Below are 19253 nucleotides of genomic sequence, written 5' to 3' on the forward strand. Positions count from 1 at the left end.
GTCTTGGAGGAGTTTATAACCGCACAGGTGAGAATTGATCATAATCACTCAGAAAACCCTTGCTTGATGACGAATTTCTCATGGGGCTAGCCAAGGAAGATCAGCAATGTGTCATCATTTTGGAAGTTATCTGTTTTAAGGTCACTGTTTATTTAAAGGAGGACAAATTGCTTTTTATGGTCGTCACAAATATGCCCTAAATAAAGGAAATGGTTTAGCATCTTGAGAGCATATGGTGTCATAACAGGCGTCATTTAATTGATGATTACCCATATAAAGCATCATATTCAAAGCATGTGCATATCATTCAATTCCTTCAAGTGATTTTGATAGCAGATTCCTCTACCTACTCCTGAAAACCACACTGCTGGAGAGGCTTTAGTCAGGGATGCTGAAGTATGGGCATATTAAAATGCAACCTGTTTTTAGAATGCCATTCGCTTGCAGTTTTTTTTACCTATCTCATCAAATATGTGTATGGTGAATGCCTTAAAAAAATCAAATTGACATATTTCTGCACATTACAAAACATACTGATTAAAAGATACAGTTGGAGCACATGAAATCTACGCACATACTAAAAAAGATGCCTAAAATGTTGTTTGTAACAATAAATCTTTTTTTAATGTAACAGATCGGAGAACAATGGATAAGCAGCTGCCAAACGTGTTCCTGTGATATAGAAAAAAGTGTGACTTTTGTGACGTGTGAACCTATCATATGCGAAACATCAAAAACATGCAAACCAGGCAGTATTGCTGTTCAGGTGCAGGATCCTAGCAATATATGTTGTCCAAAGATTGAATGTCGTAAGTATCCTTCTGCTTATGCCCTCTAATGGTAAAATATGTCTCATTTAATTGGGTGGTGCTGCAACAGAAATTTCGGAGCATGGTGTCGAGATGAGTTCCCCTTCCCAGAGTGCTTGGCTTCATTTATCTGATTTCCTGGTAGTGATCTTTGGTCATAGACTCACATTAATCTTCTATGTGCCCAGAGATATCGGCCTGTACCTTGATATGAGTATTGGAAGCGGTGGTTTAATACACTTTCAACGTAACCTTAACACTCGTAGTGGGCTCGTACAGGTAGGATTTCTATTCAGGTTCAAAACTTCACCTCAGTGGCGATGGTCCTCTGATGGACCTTTTTCTGTCACAGTGAGGGGTGATGAAACGTGATACCCAACTGTCAACTACCAAATAAGGACCATTAATTGGTAGCAACCTCACAAATTGGTAATTAGGTTCAGGCAAATTACTCTCAAAACCATGCTATAGAAATTAATGTTGGCAACTGGTAGTCTGAATCTCCTAAAGATGTTTAGTCTAACAAGAATCATGCAAATCGAAAGTTTTTCTGTGGCAAACCTGATGTTCTGAAAATATTCTATGACCACCTCAAATATACATTCAGAAATTAGCACAGTTTCTGTAAAAGAACATTAGACACAAAAAGACTCAGACAACGTTATATAATTTGGTTATTTTTTAAAGACCCAAAATCAATGAATATAAGTAACATTTTAAGTAGTTCAGTCACTAATCCAACAGATTGAAATATAAAACTATATATCTAGTTGAAATAATCTATCCCTAAATAGAATCCATAAGAAGATGGTTTTTGTCAGCAACACAGTTTCTATCATCAACCAGGCAAAAAGTTGGTTCTCGAAGGTCCTCCTAGCATGGGCAAGGGGATCAAGTAAAGCCCAATAGGGGCAAAATCCAAGGTAATGGGCAAGGGGGCATGGAGTATAACTCAGGAAAGTTCAAGCCTGGTTTCTCATCAAACTGCTACAAAGTGTCTGACAGGCAAGTCCATCAGCAAGGGCATTACACAGAGAGTCCAGCAGGCAGGTTGGAGGCAAGGAAAAAGTGACAAGTGTCAGCCTAAGCTTTGACATCAGCTCTTCTCAAAACAGTGCAAAAAGGGCAATGAGAGCACGCAAAAATGCAATGTGATGTGGGGTACTCCTCCTCCTGTGCATCTTTGTTATATATTTCAAATTTGTTATCATGACATGAATGGTCGGTCCACAATGGTCTGATCATCATGTGTTTGTTTGTTTGTCTGTCTTGGTGCACATTTTCTCACACACATCATGAGAAATGAATGTCCTTGCATTCTCACTCGTTAAATTGACAAAGAGCTTGTTAATCTTGCTACATTCCACAGATATAGGGGAAAAGACACTTTCTCACCATTCACACACAAAAGAGCGGTCTTTGTTGTTAAAAGGAATTTTGTGTGAACCAAGAATAAAAAAAAAAACATTTGAAAAAACTTACCAAAGTTCATTGCACAAGGCTAAAAAATAACGCTGCCTAAGATGAAAAAGCATTTCAATGTTATTAAATTAAACATTTCATCAATCAATCAATCAATAATTTGTATAGCGCACTACTGCACTACTTACCTGTGAGGGTCTCAGGCGCTGGGGAGGTGGGGGGGAGGGTGTTGCTGCTACTGCTCGAACAGCCAGGTCTTGAGGATTCTCCTGAAGGCCAGCAGGTCTTGGGTAGGTCGTAGGTGGTCTTGGGTAGGTCGTAGGTGGATGGAGAGGGTGTTCCAGGTTTTTGCGGCAAGGTGGGAGAACGATCTGCCGCCGGCGGTTGCTCGACGTATGCAGGGGACGGTGGCGAGGGCAAGGTCAGCGGAGCAAAGCTGGTGGGTTGGGGTGTAGAAGGTCGTTTGTTGTGGTACACTGGTCCAGTGTTGTGGAGTGCTTTGTGAGCGTGGGTGAGGAGCTTAAAGGTGATCCTCTAGTTGACGGGGAGCCAGTGCAGGTCTTTCAGGTGGGCTGTGATGTGGCTGTGGCAGGGGATGTTGAGGATGAGGAGTGCCGAGGTGTTCTGTATGCATTGTAGTCATTTCTGGAATTTGGCTGAGGTTCCTGCGTAGAGAGAGTTGCCGTTGTCCAGTCTGCTGCTGACGAGGGCTTGGGTGACCGTCCTTCTGGTTCCTGTGGGGATCCATCTGTAGATCCTGCGGAGCATGCAGAGGGTGTTGAAGCAGGAGACGGAGCATGAATCAGGAAAGTTCAAGTCTGATTTCTCACTAAAATGCTCCAAATCGTCTCACAGGCACGTTTATCAGAAAGGGAAGCAAGCAAAGGTCATAACAGAGAGTCCAAAAGGCAGGCTGGAAGCGGGGAAAATGTGATAAGGGGCAGCCTGAGCTTAGATGTAAGCTCTCCTCAAAAGGCGCAAAAAGGGCAATTAGGGCTTACAAATATGGAATGTGATGTGGGGGTACCACTTCTGTGCGTCATAGTTATATAGTTCAGATTTGTCATCATGGTCCATCCACAATGGTCTGATCGTCATGTGATTGTTATTCCATCTTTCCAGGTACAAATTGTTACTCCAGCATATTTTCTCACACCTATCATGAGAAAAGAATGTCCTTCCATCCTCATAACTTAGTTGACAAAGAGTTTGTTTATCTAGATACTTTCCACAGATATAGGCGAAAAGTCATTTTGTCGCCATTCACACACAAAGGGGTCAAAGAGCGGTCTTTGCTGTTAACATGAATGTTGCATTAACCAAGAACAAATAAAGGGGTGTTTGAGAAAACACATCAAAGTTCATTGCACAAGGCTATGCAATAATGCAGCCTAAGGAGAAAAAGCATATCAATGTATTTAAATTAAACATTTCCTATTTTAGTATAAAAAAAACTCCTAATTTAAGCTTAAGCATAACACAATAAATCACACTTCTAATATATATGCGTTTTGTAATGTTGTCAGTAATGATTACATAGAAATGTTCAGCCTCAAGACTGGTCTACTGCCACTATTTTAGAAAGTAGTAGCATGCAAATTAATTCTAAAAATCATGACCCCGTTTGCTGCTAGGCCTTCCCCCCCTCCACCCCCTGTAACTTTTTGAACATATAAGGTGTCCACGTCAAATTTGCGTCCTTTTCGACGTCATGGGGATTCTAGAGGTACCCAGTGTTTGTGGATTCCTCTGGAGGGGACCCAGAAATTAGCCAAAATACAGCTAAATGGGATTTTTTTTTTGGGGGGGGGGAATGGCTACAGTTGAAAGTGTCAGTTTTTTTTCCTGCAAATGGTATCAACAAAGGGGTTGTGGTGCTGAAATCACCATCTGCCCAGGTTTCAGGGACAAGCAGACTTTTGTCAGAAAATCAAACATATATTTATTTTATTTATTTATTTTTAAGCATTTATAAAGCGCAACTGTCACCATTGCAGGCATCCTGGCGCTAAGAGATAAAAGAGACGGAGGAAGGCGGACGAGCAGGGGAATAGCCAAGTTTTTATCCTCCTTCTGAACGGGAGGAGTTCACCGATATGCCTAATCTCGATTGGGCAGAGTGTTCCATAGTCTGGCGGCAGTCACTTCAAAGGATCTGCCACCAGCTCTAACCTTCCTGAATCTGGGAACAACTACCAGTTTGGCATCGGAGGATCGAAGCTGTCTAGTAGGGGAATACCAGGCAAATTTAGATTGCAGAGGAGCTGGGCCAGCTCCATGGAGAGCCCTAAACACTATACAGAGGGCCTTAAATTGGATCTTCTGCCTTATAGGAAGCCTATGCAACTTTGCCAGTGCGGTTGCTCCATGAGAACTTCTCGGAAGCCCCAGGGCCAGTTTAGCAGCCGCTGATTGGACCCTCTGGAGCCGATCCAGCAGGAACTCAGGGGACCCAAGCAGGAGGGAGTTACAATAGTCCAGCCTGCTAAGGATGGTGCATCTAACCACTTGCGTGCGGGCACAAGTAGGTAGGAGGGGCAGGACTTTCCTAAGAGAGCGAAGGATGGCAAAGCAGCAGGCAGATGTTTTTTGAACATGTGTCTCCATGCTGAGTCTCTGGTCCAACATGACCCCTAGATTCCGAACAGATTCCACTGGCCGTACCGAAGTCCTGGTTTCCGGGGGCCAGAAATTAGATGGAGAAGGTTGAGAAATCCTAGTACCGGCAGTAAAAAGCACCTCCGTCTTTTCAGCATTAAGCTGAAGGGAATTGTCCTTCAGCCACCTAGACATTTCACGCAGACAATTATGTAAATTCTCCAAGGAAGTAGAGTCCTCACCTTCCAGGGAGAGAATCATCTGCTTGTCGTTGGCGTAATTCACAATTTTGATGCCAAAGCTTTTGATAGGAGAGATCAGAGGTCTAAGATAAACATTAAAAAAGAATGGGGCTAATAGCCGAACCCTGAGGGACTCCATGTGATACCAGGGAAAAGGCTGACTGAAACGGTGGCATAGAGACTGCCTACTGCCTATCCTTCAAAAAAGAATGGAACCAAAGCAGCGCGGTGTCTCTCACTCCTGCCTCCCATAGCCGCTGCATTAGGATCTTATGGTTCACCGTATCAAAGGCGGCAGACATGTCGAGCAGGATCAGGAATGCTGCCTGTCTTCTGTCTGCATGCCTTTGAAGCTCGTCCATAGCGGTGATGAGGGCTGTTTCGGTCCCGTGAGCAGGCCGAAAACCAAATTGGTCCCCATCCAGTAATAGATGGCGTTCAAGATGGTTGGAGAGGGAGTTACTCACCAAATGCTCAACTATCTTAGCGGGGAAAGGCAGCAAGGAGATCGGCCGGTAGTTCTTAGAGCAGTCAGGGTCCAAAGAGGGCTTCTTTAACAGAGGAGAAACTAGCGCCCGTTTCCAATGGGTTGGGACAGTGACAGTGACCAAGAATTGGTTGCAGATTTGTTGTAGGGGACCGAATAATTCGTCCTCAAATTCCTTCCAAATCCAAAGGAGAGCCGGAAACGATCACTCTAGCTACCTCAGTGAAGGCTTCATAGGTAAACAGAGGGAACGCATGCAGCAGTCCACTAGGCTCCGAGACGAGGTCGGTCGGTCGTTCGGCCGGAGAGACAGAGCTCAGGACCGGTGGAGGGATACACTCCGGAGGCATGTCCAGGTCTTTAAGGAAAAGCTCGATATTTTCCTTAAAAAATGTAGCGAGATTGTCACAAAGATCTTGGGACGGGACAATCGCATTCTTGGCGCACTCCGGATTAGTGACGCTGTTTAGAATGTTAAAAATATTCCTGGAATTGTTGGTAGTGTTGCATATTAGCGATGAGTAGTATTCAGCTTTGGATTTTTTTACCAGACTCTTATAGGTAGAGACCTTGGTCTTCCAAAGCTCTTTCGAAGTGTTACTATAATCACGTCTCCACCTTCTCTCAGCCTGTTTGCATCCTAGCTTTAAGTTTTTTAGTTCGTCATTGTACCAGGGGGCGGAGACTTTGTCCCTACAGCTACGTGTTTTTAAAGGGACAAGGTCATCAAGGACCGTGGTGATTCTAGTGCAGAGAGTGGAGTAATTTTCGTCAATGCTCAGTTTCTCACTGAAGAGCTGCACCGATTGAAACACCTCACCGGTAAGGTGCCTGCGAGTGAGGGCCCTCCAATCTCGGCACTTAATTTGTCTAGATGACACGGGGGCTTTGTGAGGTCCACTGCTCGTATGTATAAAAATTTTTACGAGTAAGTGGTCAGTCCAGTCCATAGCTAGGGTTTCCCCCATCGCCACCAAGTCCGGGGCAGCAAAGATCAGATCTAAGAGATGACCAGCAATATGGGTGGCTTCAGTGACAGATTGCGAGAGACCAAAACTGTCACAGGCTTGAACTAAATTCTTAAGACCCGAGTCAAGGAACCCGTTGTACCAGAGGTTGAAATCGCCGAGGATGAGGAGCTTATAATGGGAGAAAGCGATGTTAGTGAGGGTAGTTAGAAGTGCCTGTTGCTGCTGAGAGCTAAAAGACCCAGGTGGGCGATAGCACACTACCACGGTGATGTTACTACCGGAATGAGTCTGTAATGATAATCCTAACATCTCAGTGTCCAAAGTAAGGGCCTTAATGCAGCAGGAAGCTCTAAAGATAACTCCCACTCCCCCGCCTCTCCCAGTGGGCCGTGGGGTATGAAGAAATTTAAACCCCGGGGGACAAGCAAATCCAGGGTCAACCAAACAGTCAGGACGGGTCCAAGTTTCAGTCATAAAAAGAATGTCCAGTTCGTGCGTCTCTATCATGAGTTGGATTTCAATACTATGTTTAGGTAAAGACCTGACATTGAGAAGCCCGCACTTCAGCAAATCGTCACACAGAAAATCAGCTTGTGGGTGCGATGTTGGTGACAGGGAGAGAGTACCTTTATCCGCGTGTAGCTTGCCTATTCCAATGAGCACCTCCCTCGATTACGATCTCCCAGAAGGGTGCCGTTCAGGATAGGTGCCAGGGCGGACAGCATAACTGGCCCATGGCGCTACCTCGGCGCGGACGAGCGCAGACGGGCTTACCTTTGGCGCGCCTTCGGCGCGCTGACGGCGCGCCCGCTGCGCTCATCCGCTGGGCGTTCTACAAATGCACATCTTTGAAGTTGGGAAGAAGGGCGTAGCCTCCTGGTAGTGGGCGTGGCCCAATTAGCGCGTCAGAGGTCGACTATGACTGAACCCCACCCTCGGCAGCGTGATCGAGAGCTGCGCGAGGAAGTCTCAGCAAATGTGAAAGGGGGAAGTGTCCAGGGAACAGCGTGACACAGGTAAGAACAAGTAACAATACAATGATTAAAAACACAGCTACCACTCCCGGCTTCCGCCTCAGGAGTCTAAATCTCAAGGCGCGCTCGTCAGATCAGTGCGCCTTAAGAAGGAAAAGGGGCGTGGCCTCCTGGTAGTGGGCGTGGCCTAATTAGCGCGTCAGAGGACGACTATGACTGAACCCCACCCTCGGCAGCGTGATCGAGAGCTGCGCGAGGAAGTCTCAGCAAATGTGAAAGGGGGGAAGTGTCCAGGGAACAGCGTGACATAGGTAGGAACAAGTAACAATACAATGATTAAAAACACAGCTACCACTCCCGGCTTCCGCCTCAGGAGTCTAAATCTCAAGGCGCACTCGTCAGATCAGTGCGCCTTTAAAAGGAAAAGGGGGCGTGGTCTCCCGGTAGTGGGCGTGGCCTAATTAGCACGTCAGAGGTCAACTATGACTGAACCCCACCCTCGGCAGCGTGATCGAGAGCTGCGCGAGGAAGTCTCCGCAAATGTGAAAGGGGGGAAGTGTCCAGGGAACAGCGTGACACAGGTAAGAACAAGTAACAATACAATGATTAAAAACACAGCTACCACTCCCGGCTTCCACCTCAGGAGTCTAAATCTCAAGGCACATACACATTTTTGGCTTTTTTTTTTGACATAGCGTATTTTTGCTATTTTTTGTGCTTTCAACCTCCTTCCAGTTTATGATAGAAGTGGGTATAAAAGCAATAATGGATCCTGGAAAGCTATACATGTTAGAAAAGTAGATCCAATTCTGAATTCAGAAAGGAGTCATGTGTGTAAATCATTCAAGGTTTCTTTATAGAAACTAACAGTTAAATATAGGAAAAATTGGAAATTAGTTGAAAAAAACAGACATTTGTGTCAACGTTTTCACCTGTGCCTTCTTCTAATCATGACAGCTGTTTGACAGTAATATACAGTTACATCCACTGGACAATTCTGGTTGTGGAGATATATAGGACGAACCCACAGCCTATAACTGAGCAGTGTCTTGCAATGTTTTTTCATTATGTACCGTGCAAATATTTTGGGAAAATGTATACATGGAAAAATTGGTATGAAAGACAACTATGTACTTCTAAAATTGGAACAAAATATAGAGTTTAGAAACAGTAGATATTTGCACATTTCCGAAATTGGGAGTAACCATACTAGCATGTGAATTATACGTCATTTTTCAAAATGACTTATTTTTTACACATTGTCTTTCATTTGGAAGGCAGAAATGCATCGAAAGTCAAAAGGTAATAACAGTTGCTCTACAATTCTGTGCTACCATAACTGTCCCGATGAAAATGGTACCTCACTTGTGTGGATAGGCCTAGTGCCCACGACAGGAAAGAGCTCAAAACGCAACGTGGAGACACTTTATTTTTACAGTGAAAACTGACCCTTTTTTTGCAAAGTGCCTACATGTAGTTTTTGAACACTTTCTCTGCCAGCACCTAGGCAAACCATGCAAACCTATACATTTGTGAAAACTAGACACCCATGGGAATCCAGGATAGGGTGTCTTGACTGGCTTTTACCAGGTTCTGTTACTCAGAATCTCTTGCAAACCTAAGAAATTGTCAAAAAAAACATTTTCCTCACATTTCAGTGCTGGAAATTTCTGAAATCTGTGTGGATCCACAAAATTCCACCCACCCCGCATTCCCCAAAGTCTTCCAAGAAAAATGGTACCTCACTTGTGTGGGTAGGCCTCGTGCCCGCGGCAGGAAACGCCCCAAAACGTAACGTGGAAACACCACATTCTCACAGTGAAAAATGAAACTTTTTTGCAAGTGCCTAGCTGTAGTTTTTGAACCCTGGCTCTGCCAGCACCTAGGGAAACCTAGCAATCCTATACAGTTTTTAATACTAGACACCCAGGGGGATCCAGGATGGGGTGACTTGACTGGCTCTCACCAGGTTCTGTTACCCAGAATCCTTTGCAAACCTAAAAAATTGTCCCAAAAAAACATTTTCCTCATATTTCTTTGGCGGAAAGTTCTGAAATCTGGGTGGATCTACAAAATTATACCCACCTCCCATTCCCCAAATTCTTACAAGAAAAATGATACCTTGCTTGTGTGGGTAGGCCTAGTCTAAGCAACAGGAAACAGCCCAAAACGCAACATGGACCCACCACATTTTCACAGTGAAATTGACCCTTTTTTGCAGTGTCTAGCTGTAATTTTTTAATCCTAGCTCTGCCTTCACCTAGGGAAACCTACCAAACCTATACATTATTTAAAAAAAAAACGACCAGGGGAATCCAGGATGGGGTGACTTGACCAGTTCTCACCAGGTTCTGTTACCCAGAATCCCTTGCAAACCTAAAATATGTCCCAAAAACACATTTTCCTCACATTTCTGTGGTGGAAAGTTCTGGAATCTGTGTGAATCCACAAGATTCCACCCACCCCAAATTCCAAAAGTCTTCCGAGAAAAATGGTACCTCACTTGTGTGGGTAGGCCTAGTGCCCGCGACAGGAAATGGCCCAAGACGCAACTTGGACACACCACATTTTTGCAGTGAAAAATGACCCTTTTTTGCAAAGTTCCCAGCTGTAGTTTTTGAACCCCAGCTTTGCTGGCAACTAGGGAAACCTAGCAAACCTATACATTTTTTTAAACTAGACACCCAGGGGAATCCACGATGGAGTGACTTGACCGGCTCTCACCAGGTTCTGTTACCCAGAATCCCTTGCAAACCTAAAAAATTGTTAAAAAACACATTTTCCTCACATTTCTTGGGCCGAAAGTTCTGGGATCTGCGTAGATCCACACAATTCCACCAACTCCCCATTCCCCAAAGTCTTACAAGAAAAATTATACCTTGCTTGTGTGGGTAGGCCTAGTGCCTACAAAAGGAAACAGCCCAAAACGCAACATGGACCCACCACCTTTTCACAGTGGAAAATGACCCTTTTTTTGCAAAGTGTCTAGCTGTAATTTTTTTATCTTAGCTCTGCCGGCACCTGGGGAAAACCTAGCAAACCTATACATTCCTGAGGAGAATCCAGGATGGGGTGACTTGACCAGTTTTCACCAGGTTCTGTTACCCGGAATCTCTTGCATGCCTAAAATATGTTCCAAAAAACAAATGTACCTTTCATTTCTGTGGTGGAAAGTTTTGGAATCTGTGTGGACCCACAAAATTCCAACCACCCGCATTCCCCAAAGTCTTCCAAGAAAAATGGTTTCTCACTTGTGTGTGTAGGCCTAGTGCCAGCGACAGGAAACGGCCCAAGACGCAACGTGGACACAGCACATTTTTGCCGTGAAAAATGACCCTTTTTTGCAAAGTGCCAAGCTGTCGTTTTTGAACCCTAGCTTTGCTGGCAACCAGGGAAACCTAGCAAACCTATATATTGTTTAAAACTAGACATCCAGGGGTAGCAAGGATGGGGTGACTTGACTGGCTTTCACCAGGTTCTGTTACCAGAATCCCTTGCAAACCTAATAAAGTGTCAACAAAACACATTTTCCTCACATTTCTTTGGCGGAAAGATCCGGAATCTGTGTGGATCCACAAAATTCCACCCACCCCCCATTCCCCAAAGTCTTAGAAGAAAAAGGATACCTTGCTGTGTGGGTAGGCCTAGTGCCTGGGACAGGAAATGGCACAAAACGCAATGTGGACACACCATATTTTTACAGAGAAAATGGACCCCTTTTTTGAAAAGTGCCTAGCTGTAACTATTGATTCCTAGCTTATCCGGCATCTAGGGAAACATAGCAAACCTATACATTTTTGAAAACTAGACACCCATGGGAATCCAGGATGGGGTGACTTGACTGGCTCTCACCAGGTTCTGTTTCCCAGAATCCCTTGCAAACCTAAAAATTGGACAAAAGAAAAAAAAATCCTCATATTTCTGTGGTGGAATCTGTGTGGATCCCCAAAATTCCACCCACCCCACGTTTCTCAAGGTATTGCGAGAAAAATGGTACCTCACTTGTGTGGGTAGGCCTAGTGCCCGCAACAGGAAAAAGCCCAAAACGCAAAGTGGTCACACCACATTTTCACAGTGAAATTGGACCCTTTTTTTGCAAAGTGCCTAGCTGTAGATTTTGAACCCCGGCTCTGCCGGCACCTAGGGAAATCTAGCAAACCTATACATTTTTTAAAACTAGATACCCAGGGAAAGCCAGGATGTGGGGACTTGACTGGCTCTCACCATGTTCTGTTACCCAGAATCCTTTGCAAACCTAAAGTATGTAAAAAAACAAAAACAAATTTTCCTCACATTTCTGGGGTGGAAAGTTCTGGAATCTGCATGGATCCACAAATTCCTCCCTCCCAGCATTCCTCCAGGTCTCCCGATAAACATGGTACCTCACTCGCATGGGTGGGTCAAGTACCCCCGACAGGTAACGGCCCAAAACCTATTGAGGCGACATCAAAATTGTCAGGTTAGGTGACAGGCTGTACATGTTAAGGGCTAATAATGCAGCATGGGGTCTACCTCTTTGCTGTCTGTGGCGGAGATCAGGACTAGTCTCCCTTGTATGACCATGATTAGTCAGATTTTTTTCAGATGTTAAAAACCTGCGTACATCGGGGCTTAGCGCAAATTTTGTTATCGTTGGTCATCTTTGATAATGCAGCAAAGTGCTGTTTGCGATTCTTTCCGTGAAATTTAGGTAAGTTACGCCTACCTTGCATGTTATTAGCAATATATTTCGCTGGCATGCAAAGCGATAAAAAACATGGCAGCCAATGCATGTTAGCGCAGGCTTGCTAATAGGGCGATAAAAATATCGCTGCTTTATCGGCAAAAAGTGCAGCTAAAGTGGCGCTAATGCCCTTGATAATATGTCCCAGGGTTTGTTAGCAGTTCTTTAGACTCTGAATTGAGTTGTTTGTCCTGGATGTCCGAATGCTTAGAAATTCATTCTAGTATGAATTGGTGGCATGGTGCCAATGTTATCAAGCTTGCCTGATGATGGTCTAGGGTCAGAGGCCGGATATACCAGTTGCGCCTCCTTGAAAGAGGGGTGAATAGGCTCTGAGTTGGTTTGTGCAACTTGTGATCTGAATGGCAGCTGGGTGGTTTCTAATGTGCTTTCAGTGCCCTGATCTGTAGATTCTTGTACATTGGTAGGTTTACATGAGGCTGACGTAATGATTTGGCCCTGGGTGACAGACTTGAAATCTGGGTCCTGGATAATTAAGTTGTGAACGCTAATTCGGTCCACACAGGGCTCTGTTTTTGCAATGTGAAGGACTTTTTCAATGTGTCTGTCTGTTTTACAGCTCTCCGTACCTTGTCCTGCTTTTTATTTTGTTTCCTGTGCCATTTCCTCTTACAACTCAATAATTGTGCAGGTTGTGTACTGCAGGTGGCAGAGATTGTGGGCAGAGTTGTTGCAGTGTTAGCTTGCCTGCAGGTGAAGGGGTTGTGGTTAAATCATTGCTGCCTGAGATTTCCAAACTACAAGGCATAGGATGCATTTCCATGCAGAGTTCCATGACATTATTTAGTGGCCGGGTTTTTTTAGGGAGTCCACTGGAACTGCTGGAATGGATGGCAGTTTAGAGATATTAGGCAGCACTGGTGGTAGCAATGCAGTTTGGATGTTCGGTACCATTTTTACTTCCTGCAGAAAATCGCCCATTATAGAATGAAGGGTGAGCAACTAAGGCAGGAGGCTAGCACAAATGCACTCTTGGTTGTTAGAAGCAGCAGAAGGGGATGAACTGTGGGTGGGTGGGCTGTGAGGATTTAGAAGTAAACTGCTGATGATAGAGTTAAGGCGTTCGAAACATGACTTGATAATTGATATATACTGAGCTAGCGTCTCTAATAGAGAAATTTGGATGTAAAACTTGTTGGACTGATATTCCAAGGCTTTAGCAGTGATGTGTAGTGTATTTTTAATATCTAACAGAGAATTGATTACGCAATCTTGAATGGGGTGACTACTTGAAGTTCACCAATGAACGTTAATTCATGAGATTCTGAGGTGTTAATACTGATAATGGGAAAGGAAGCAGAAGACTGTTTTCCTCAACCTGCTTAATTATTCACAACCAACTCTGAATCCGTGTTTGGACCCAGGGATGTAGATACATGTGTTAATGAAGATCCCTTTTCAGACAGTTTGAAGTATTGCTGAAAAAATGAGTCATCACCAAGTGGAGCGTTTTTTGTGTTGAGCAGTAAGGTGTTTGGTGCAGTCCAGCTGGACTGCCGGGCCTCCTTGTGTTTTGCATGAGGGATGTCCTGGTGATAGTTTTCCTTTTTGTATTGGAAGTGCTAGTCTGGGTGGATCCATTTGCTGCTCGAGGGAGAAGGTTGCCATTCTCTTGATGGGGTTGGGGAGGGTTGGCTCTGCTGGACTGATGCAGAGGGTTATCTCGTTGAGCTCGTTCGGCAGGCGCTGTTTTCTTGCCTTGTGGACCTGACAGGTGTGTTAGTGGGGGTTGTAGTGTGGGAAACACATAATTTACTACCTCAATGGCTGTGTGGAGAACTGCGCCTTGATCTTTTATGAATGAAAACTTTCTCAGGTTTTTCTGAAGCCTGAGGCGAACGATTTAGTTGTAGATGAAGTGAATGTTACAACTAAAGTGCCACCCTTGGGGATGGGGAACTTTGTTTGGGTTTGGCCATCTGAGAGTCTAGGCCAGATGTCTTTTGGCCCCTATTTTTGCACTGGGCAAATAGCCGATCACCCCTGAACCTACCTGACCTCATAATGGAGATTGTTCTCACAGCGAGGTTTGAAGGCAATGTTTTAGTGCTGATTAATGCCATAGGTGCGATAGCGTCTGCATCAGAGTTGAGTTCTGAAGCTATTATATGTTGCTGAAGCCTTTGGACGAATTATATTAAAGCAAGAGTGAGCGCTCTTTGGAGGGGTATGTGGGAGGGGTAGGGGACCACACGGAGTGCCGCAAGTCGCCTAAGGACTTACCCGGCAACTTCCACAACACTCTGGCTCAACCCTGGAGTCGTGGCTCCCATGCCAACCGCACTCTGAAGTTGGATCCTCTGTCCACTTAGATCGAGCACTTCACAGGAATTTTGGAGGCATTGTTTATGTTGTGCAATATGATGCTGCATGGTCACTGTGTGCGGCTCCTGGTCATTCTTTAGTCATTTGGGCTTTTTGATCTTTTTTGGCTTTTCTTGTCACTGAATATGCGGTTTTTTATAATTAGTCATTAAGGCCAGTGGATTGGCAGCGGATTAGCTGCCCTGCTGGAGTGGAGGTGGTGAACTTAGAGCAGAAGCATGACATTTTAGAGGAATAGGTGTGTTGACTTGGTCCTAAGCTGGGGGCTAAGAGTAGTTGACAGAATTATTTACAACAAGGGGTGGTGATGGACAGAGTCTCTGAATTAAGCAGAATACTCTCACCCAGTCAAGAGATCAGGGCTAGATCCAACACCGTTTTTTAGCTCATTGCACCATCCCAGTTTCAGAACCTGGCTGTATGCAAATTAGTCTGTCCCTGGCCCAGTGCATCATGGGAACAGGGCAGACCAGACTACAAAAGCCAATTCTTACACTGGTGCTCATTGCACCATCAGGATTCAAGCAAGCCGGGCCGAAGACGGCTGTAATGCCAGAAACCGGTCCCCGGAAGCTTGTTTCCTTCCCAGTGTAAGAATTGGCTTCTGTAGTTTGGTTTGCCCTGTTCCCATCATGCACTGGGACAGGAACAGACTAATTTGCATACAGCCAGGTTCTGAAACTGGGATGGTGCAATGAGCTAAAAAACGGTGTTGGATCTAGCCCTGATCTTTTGACTGGGTGAGAGTATTCTGCTTAATTCAGAGACTCTGTCCCTCACCACCCCTTGTTGTAAATATTTTTGTCCACCCTAAGCGTGGAAGGGTATACTCAGACATGAGTCCCTTGCTCATTGCACCATCAGGATTCAAGCAAGCCGGGCCGAAGACGGCTGTAATGCCAGAAACCGGTCCCAGGAAGCTTGTTTCCTTCCCAGTGTAAGAATTGGCTTCTGTAGTTTGGTTTGCCCTGTTCCCATCATGCACTGGGACAGGAACAGACTAATTTGCATACAGCCAGGTTCTGAAACTGGGATGGTGCAATGAGCTAAAAAACGGTGTTGGATCTAGCCCTGATCTTTTGGCTGGGTGAGAGTATTCTGCTTAATTCAGAGACTCTGTCCCTCACCACCCCTTGTTGTAAATATTTTTGTCCACCCTAAGCGTGGAAGGGTATACTCAGACATGAGTCCCTTGCTCATTGCACCATCAGGATTCAAGCAAGCCGGGCCGAAGACGGCTGTAATGCCAGAAACCGGTCCCCGGAAGCTTGTTTCCTTCCCAGTGTAAGAATTGGCTTCTGTAGTTTGGTTTGCCCTGTTCCCATCATGCACTGGGACAGGAACAGACTAATTTGCATACAGCCAGGTTCTGAAACTGGGATGGTGCAATGAGCTAAAAAACGGTGTTGGATCTAGCCCTGATCTTTTGACTGGGTGAGAGTATTCTGCTTAATTCAGAGACTCTGTCCCTCACCACCCCTTGTTGTAAATATTTTTGTCCACCCTAAGCGTGGAAGGGTATACTCAGACATGAGTCCCTTGCTCATTGCACCATCAGGATTCAAGCAAGCCGGGCCGAAGACGGCTGTAATGCCAGAAACCGGTCCCCGGAAGCTTGTTTCCTTCCCAGTGTAAGAATTGGCTTCTGTAGTTTGGTTTGCCCTGTTCCCATCATGCACTGGGACAGGAACAGACTAATTTGCATACAGCCAGGTTCTGAAACTGGGATGGTGCAATGAGCTAAAAAAACGGTGTTGGATCTAGCCCTGATCTTTTGACTGGGTGAGAGTATTCTGCTTAATTCAGAGACTCTGTCCCTCACCACCCCTTGTTGTAAATATTTTTGTCCACCCTAAGCGTGGAAGGGTATACTCAGACATGAGTCCCTTGCTCATTGCACCATCAGGATTCAAGCAAGCCGGGCCGAAGACGGCTGTAATGCCAGAAACCGTTCCCGGGAAGCTTGTTTCCTTCCCAGTGTAAGAATTGGCTTCTGTAGTTTGGTTTGCCCTGTTCCTATCATGCACTGGGACAGGAACAGACTAATTTGCATACAGCCAGGTTCTGAAACTGGGATGGTGCAATGAGCTAAAAAACGGTGTTGGATCTAGCCCTGATCTTTTGACTGGGTGAGAGTATTCTGCTTAATTCAGAGACTCTGTCCCTCACCACCCCTTGTTGTAAATATTTTTGTCCACCCTAAGGTTGGAAGGGTATACTCAGACATGAGTCCCTTGCTCATTGCACCATCAGGATTCAAGCAAGCCGGGCCGAAGACGGCTGTAATGCCAGAAACCGGTCCCCGGAAGCTTGTTTCCTTCCCAGTGTAAGAATTAGCTTCTGTAGTTTGGTTTGCCCTGTTCCCATCATGCACTGGGACAGGAACAGACTAATTTGCATACAGCCAGGTTCTGAAACTGGGATGGTGCAATGAGCTAAAAAACGGTGTTGGATCTAGCCCTGATCTTTTGACTGGGTGAGAGTATTCTGCTTAATTCAGAGACTCTGTCCCTCACCACCCCTTGTTGTAAATATTTTTGTCCACCCTAAGCGTGGAAGGGTATACTCAGACATGAGTCCCTTGCTCATTGCACCATCAGGATTCAAGCAAGCCGGGCCGAAGACGGCTGTAATGCCAGAAACCGGTCCCCGGAAGCTTGTTTCCTTCCCAGTGTAAGAATTGGCTTCTGTAGTTTGGTTTGCCCTGTTCCCATCATGCACTGGGACAGGAACAGACTAATTTGCATACAGCCAGGTTCTGAAACTGGGATGGTGCAATGAGCTAAAAAACGGTGTTGGATCTAGCCCTGATCTTTTGACTAGGTGAGAGTATTCTGCTTAATTCAGAGACTCTGTCCCTCACCACCCCTTGTTGTAAATATTTTTGTCCACCCTAAGCGTGGAAGGGTATACTCAGACATGAGTCCCTTGCTCATTGCACCATCAGGATTCAAGCAAGCCGGGCCGAAGACGGCTGTAATGCCAGAAACCGGTCCCCGGAAGCTTGTTTCCTTCCCAGTGTAAGAATTGGCTTCTGTAGTTTGGTTTGCCCTGTTCCCATCATGCACTGGGACAGGAACAGACTAATTTGCATACAGCCAGGTTCTGAAACTGGGATGGTGCAATGAGCTAAAAAACGGTGTTGGATCTAGCCCTGATCTTTTGACTGGGTGAGAGTATTCTGCTTAATTCAGAGACTCTGTCCCTCACCACCCCTTGTTGTAAATATTTTTGTCCACCCTAAGCGTGGAAGGGTATACTCAGACATGAGTCCCTTGCTCATTGCACCATCAGGATTCAAGCAAGCCGGGCCGAAGACGGCTGTAATGCCAGAAACCGGTCCCCGGAAGCTTGTTTCCTTCCCAGTGTAAGAATTGGCTTCTGTAGTTTGGTTTGCCCTGTTCCCATCATGCACTGGGACAGGAACAGACTAATTTGCATACAGCCAGGTTCTGAAACTGGGATGGTGCAATGAGCTAAAAAACGGTGTTGGATCTAGCCCTGATCTTTTGACTGGGTGAGAGTATTCTGCTTAATTCAGAGACTCTGTCCCTCACCACCCCTTGTTGTAAATATTTTTGTCCACCCTAAGCGTGGAAGGGTATACTCAGACATGAGTCCCTTGCTCATTGCACCATCAGGATTCAAGCAAGCCGGGCCGAAGACGGCTGTAATGCCAGAAACCGTTCCCGGGAAGCTTGTTTCCTTCCCAGTGTAAGAATTGGCTTCTGTAGTTTGGTTTGCCCTGTTCCTATCATGCACTGGGACAGGAACAGACTAATTTGCATACAGCCAGGTTCTGAAACTGGGATGGTGCAATGAGCTAAAAAACGGTGTTGGATCTAGCCCTGATCTTTTGACTGGGTGAGAGTATTCTGCTTAATTCAGAGACTCTGTCCCTCACCACCCCTTGTTGTAAATATTTTTGTCCACCCTAAGGTTGGAAGGGTATACTCAGACATGAGTCCCTTGCTCATTGCACCATCAGGATTCAAGCAAGCCGGGCCGAAGACGGCTGTAATGCCAGAAACCGGTCCCCGGAAGCTTGTTTCCTTCCCAGTGTAAGAATTAGCTTCTGTAGTTTGGTTTGCCCTGTTCCCATCATGCACTGGGACAGGAACAGACTAATTTGCATACAGCCAGGTTCTGAAACTGGGATGGTGCAATGAGCTAAAAAACGGTGTTGGATCTAGCCCTGATCTTTTGACTGGGTGAGAGTATTCTGCTTAATTCAGAGACTCTGTCCCTCACCACCCCTTGTTGTAAATATTTTTGTCCACCCTAAGCGTGGAAGGGTATACTCAGACATGAGTCCCTTGCTCATTGTACCATCAGGATTCAAGCAAGCCGGGCCGAAGACGGCTGTAATGCCAGAAACCGGTCCCCGGAAGCTTGTTTCCTGCCCAGTGTAAGAATTGGCTTCTGTAGTTTGGTTTGCCCTGTTCCCATCATGCACTGGGACAGGAACAGACTAATTTGCCTACAGCCAGGTTCTGAAACTGGGATGGTGCAATGAGCTAAAAAACGGTGTTGGATCTAGCCCTGATCTTTTGACTGGGTGAGAGTATTCTGCTTAATTCAGAGACTCTGTCCCTCACCACCCCTTGTTGTAAATATTTTTGTCCACCCTAAGCGTGGAAGGGTATACTCAGACATGAGTCCCTTGCTCATTGCACCATCA

The 19253-nt window shown here is 45.5% G+C and overlaps 1 protein-coding gene across 1 annotated transcript in view; it reads left to right on the plus strand.

Annotated features, from left to right (window-relative positions):
- The window catches only part of LOC144824333 (uncharacterized), a 610480-nt gene that overhangs the window by 410739 nt on the left and 180488 nt on the right, over positions 1-19253 (plus strand). Inside the window, exon 18 of the mRNA XM_078683450.1 lies at positions 635-809. Coding sequence (XP_078539576.1) covers positions 635-809 — 175 coding nt within the window. The remainder of the gene's footprint in view (positions 1-634; positions 810-19253) is intronic.

Source organism: Lissotriton helveticus, chromosome 3_1 (assembly GCF_964261635.1).
Source record: "Lissotriton helveticus chromosome 3_1, aLisHel1.1, whole genome shotgun sequence".
Classification (NCBI taxonomy): Eukaryota; Metazoa; Chordata; class Amphibia; order Caudata; family Salamandridae; genus Lissotriton; species Lissotriton helveticus.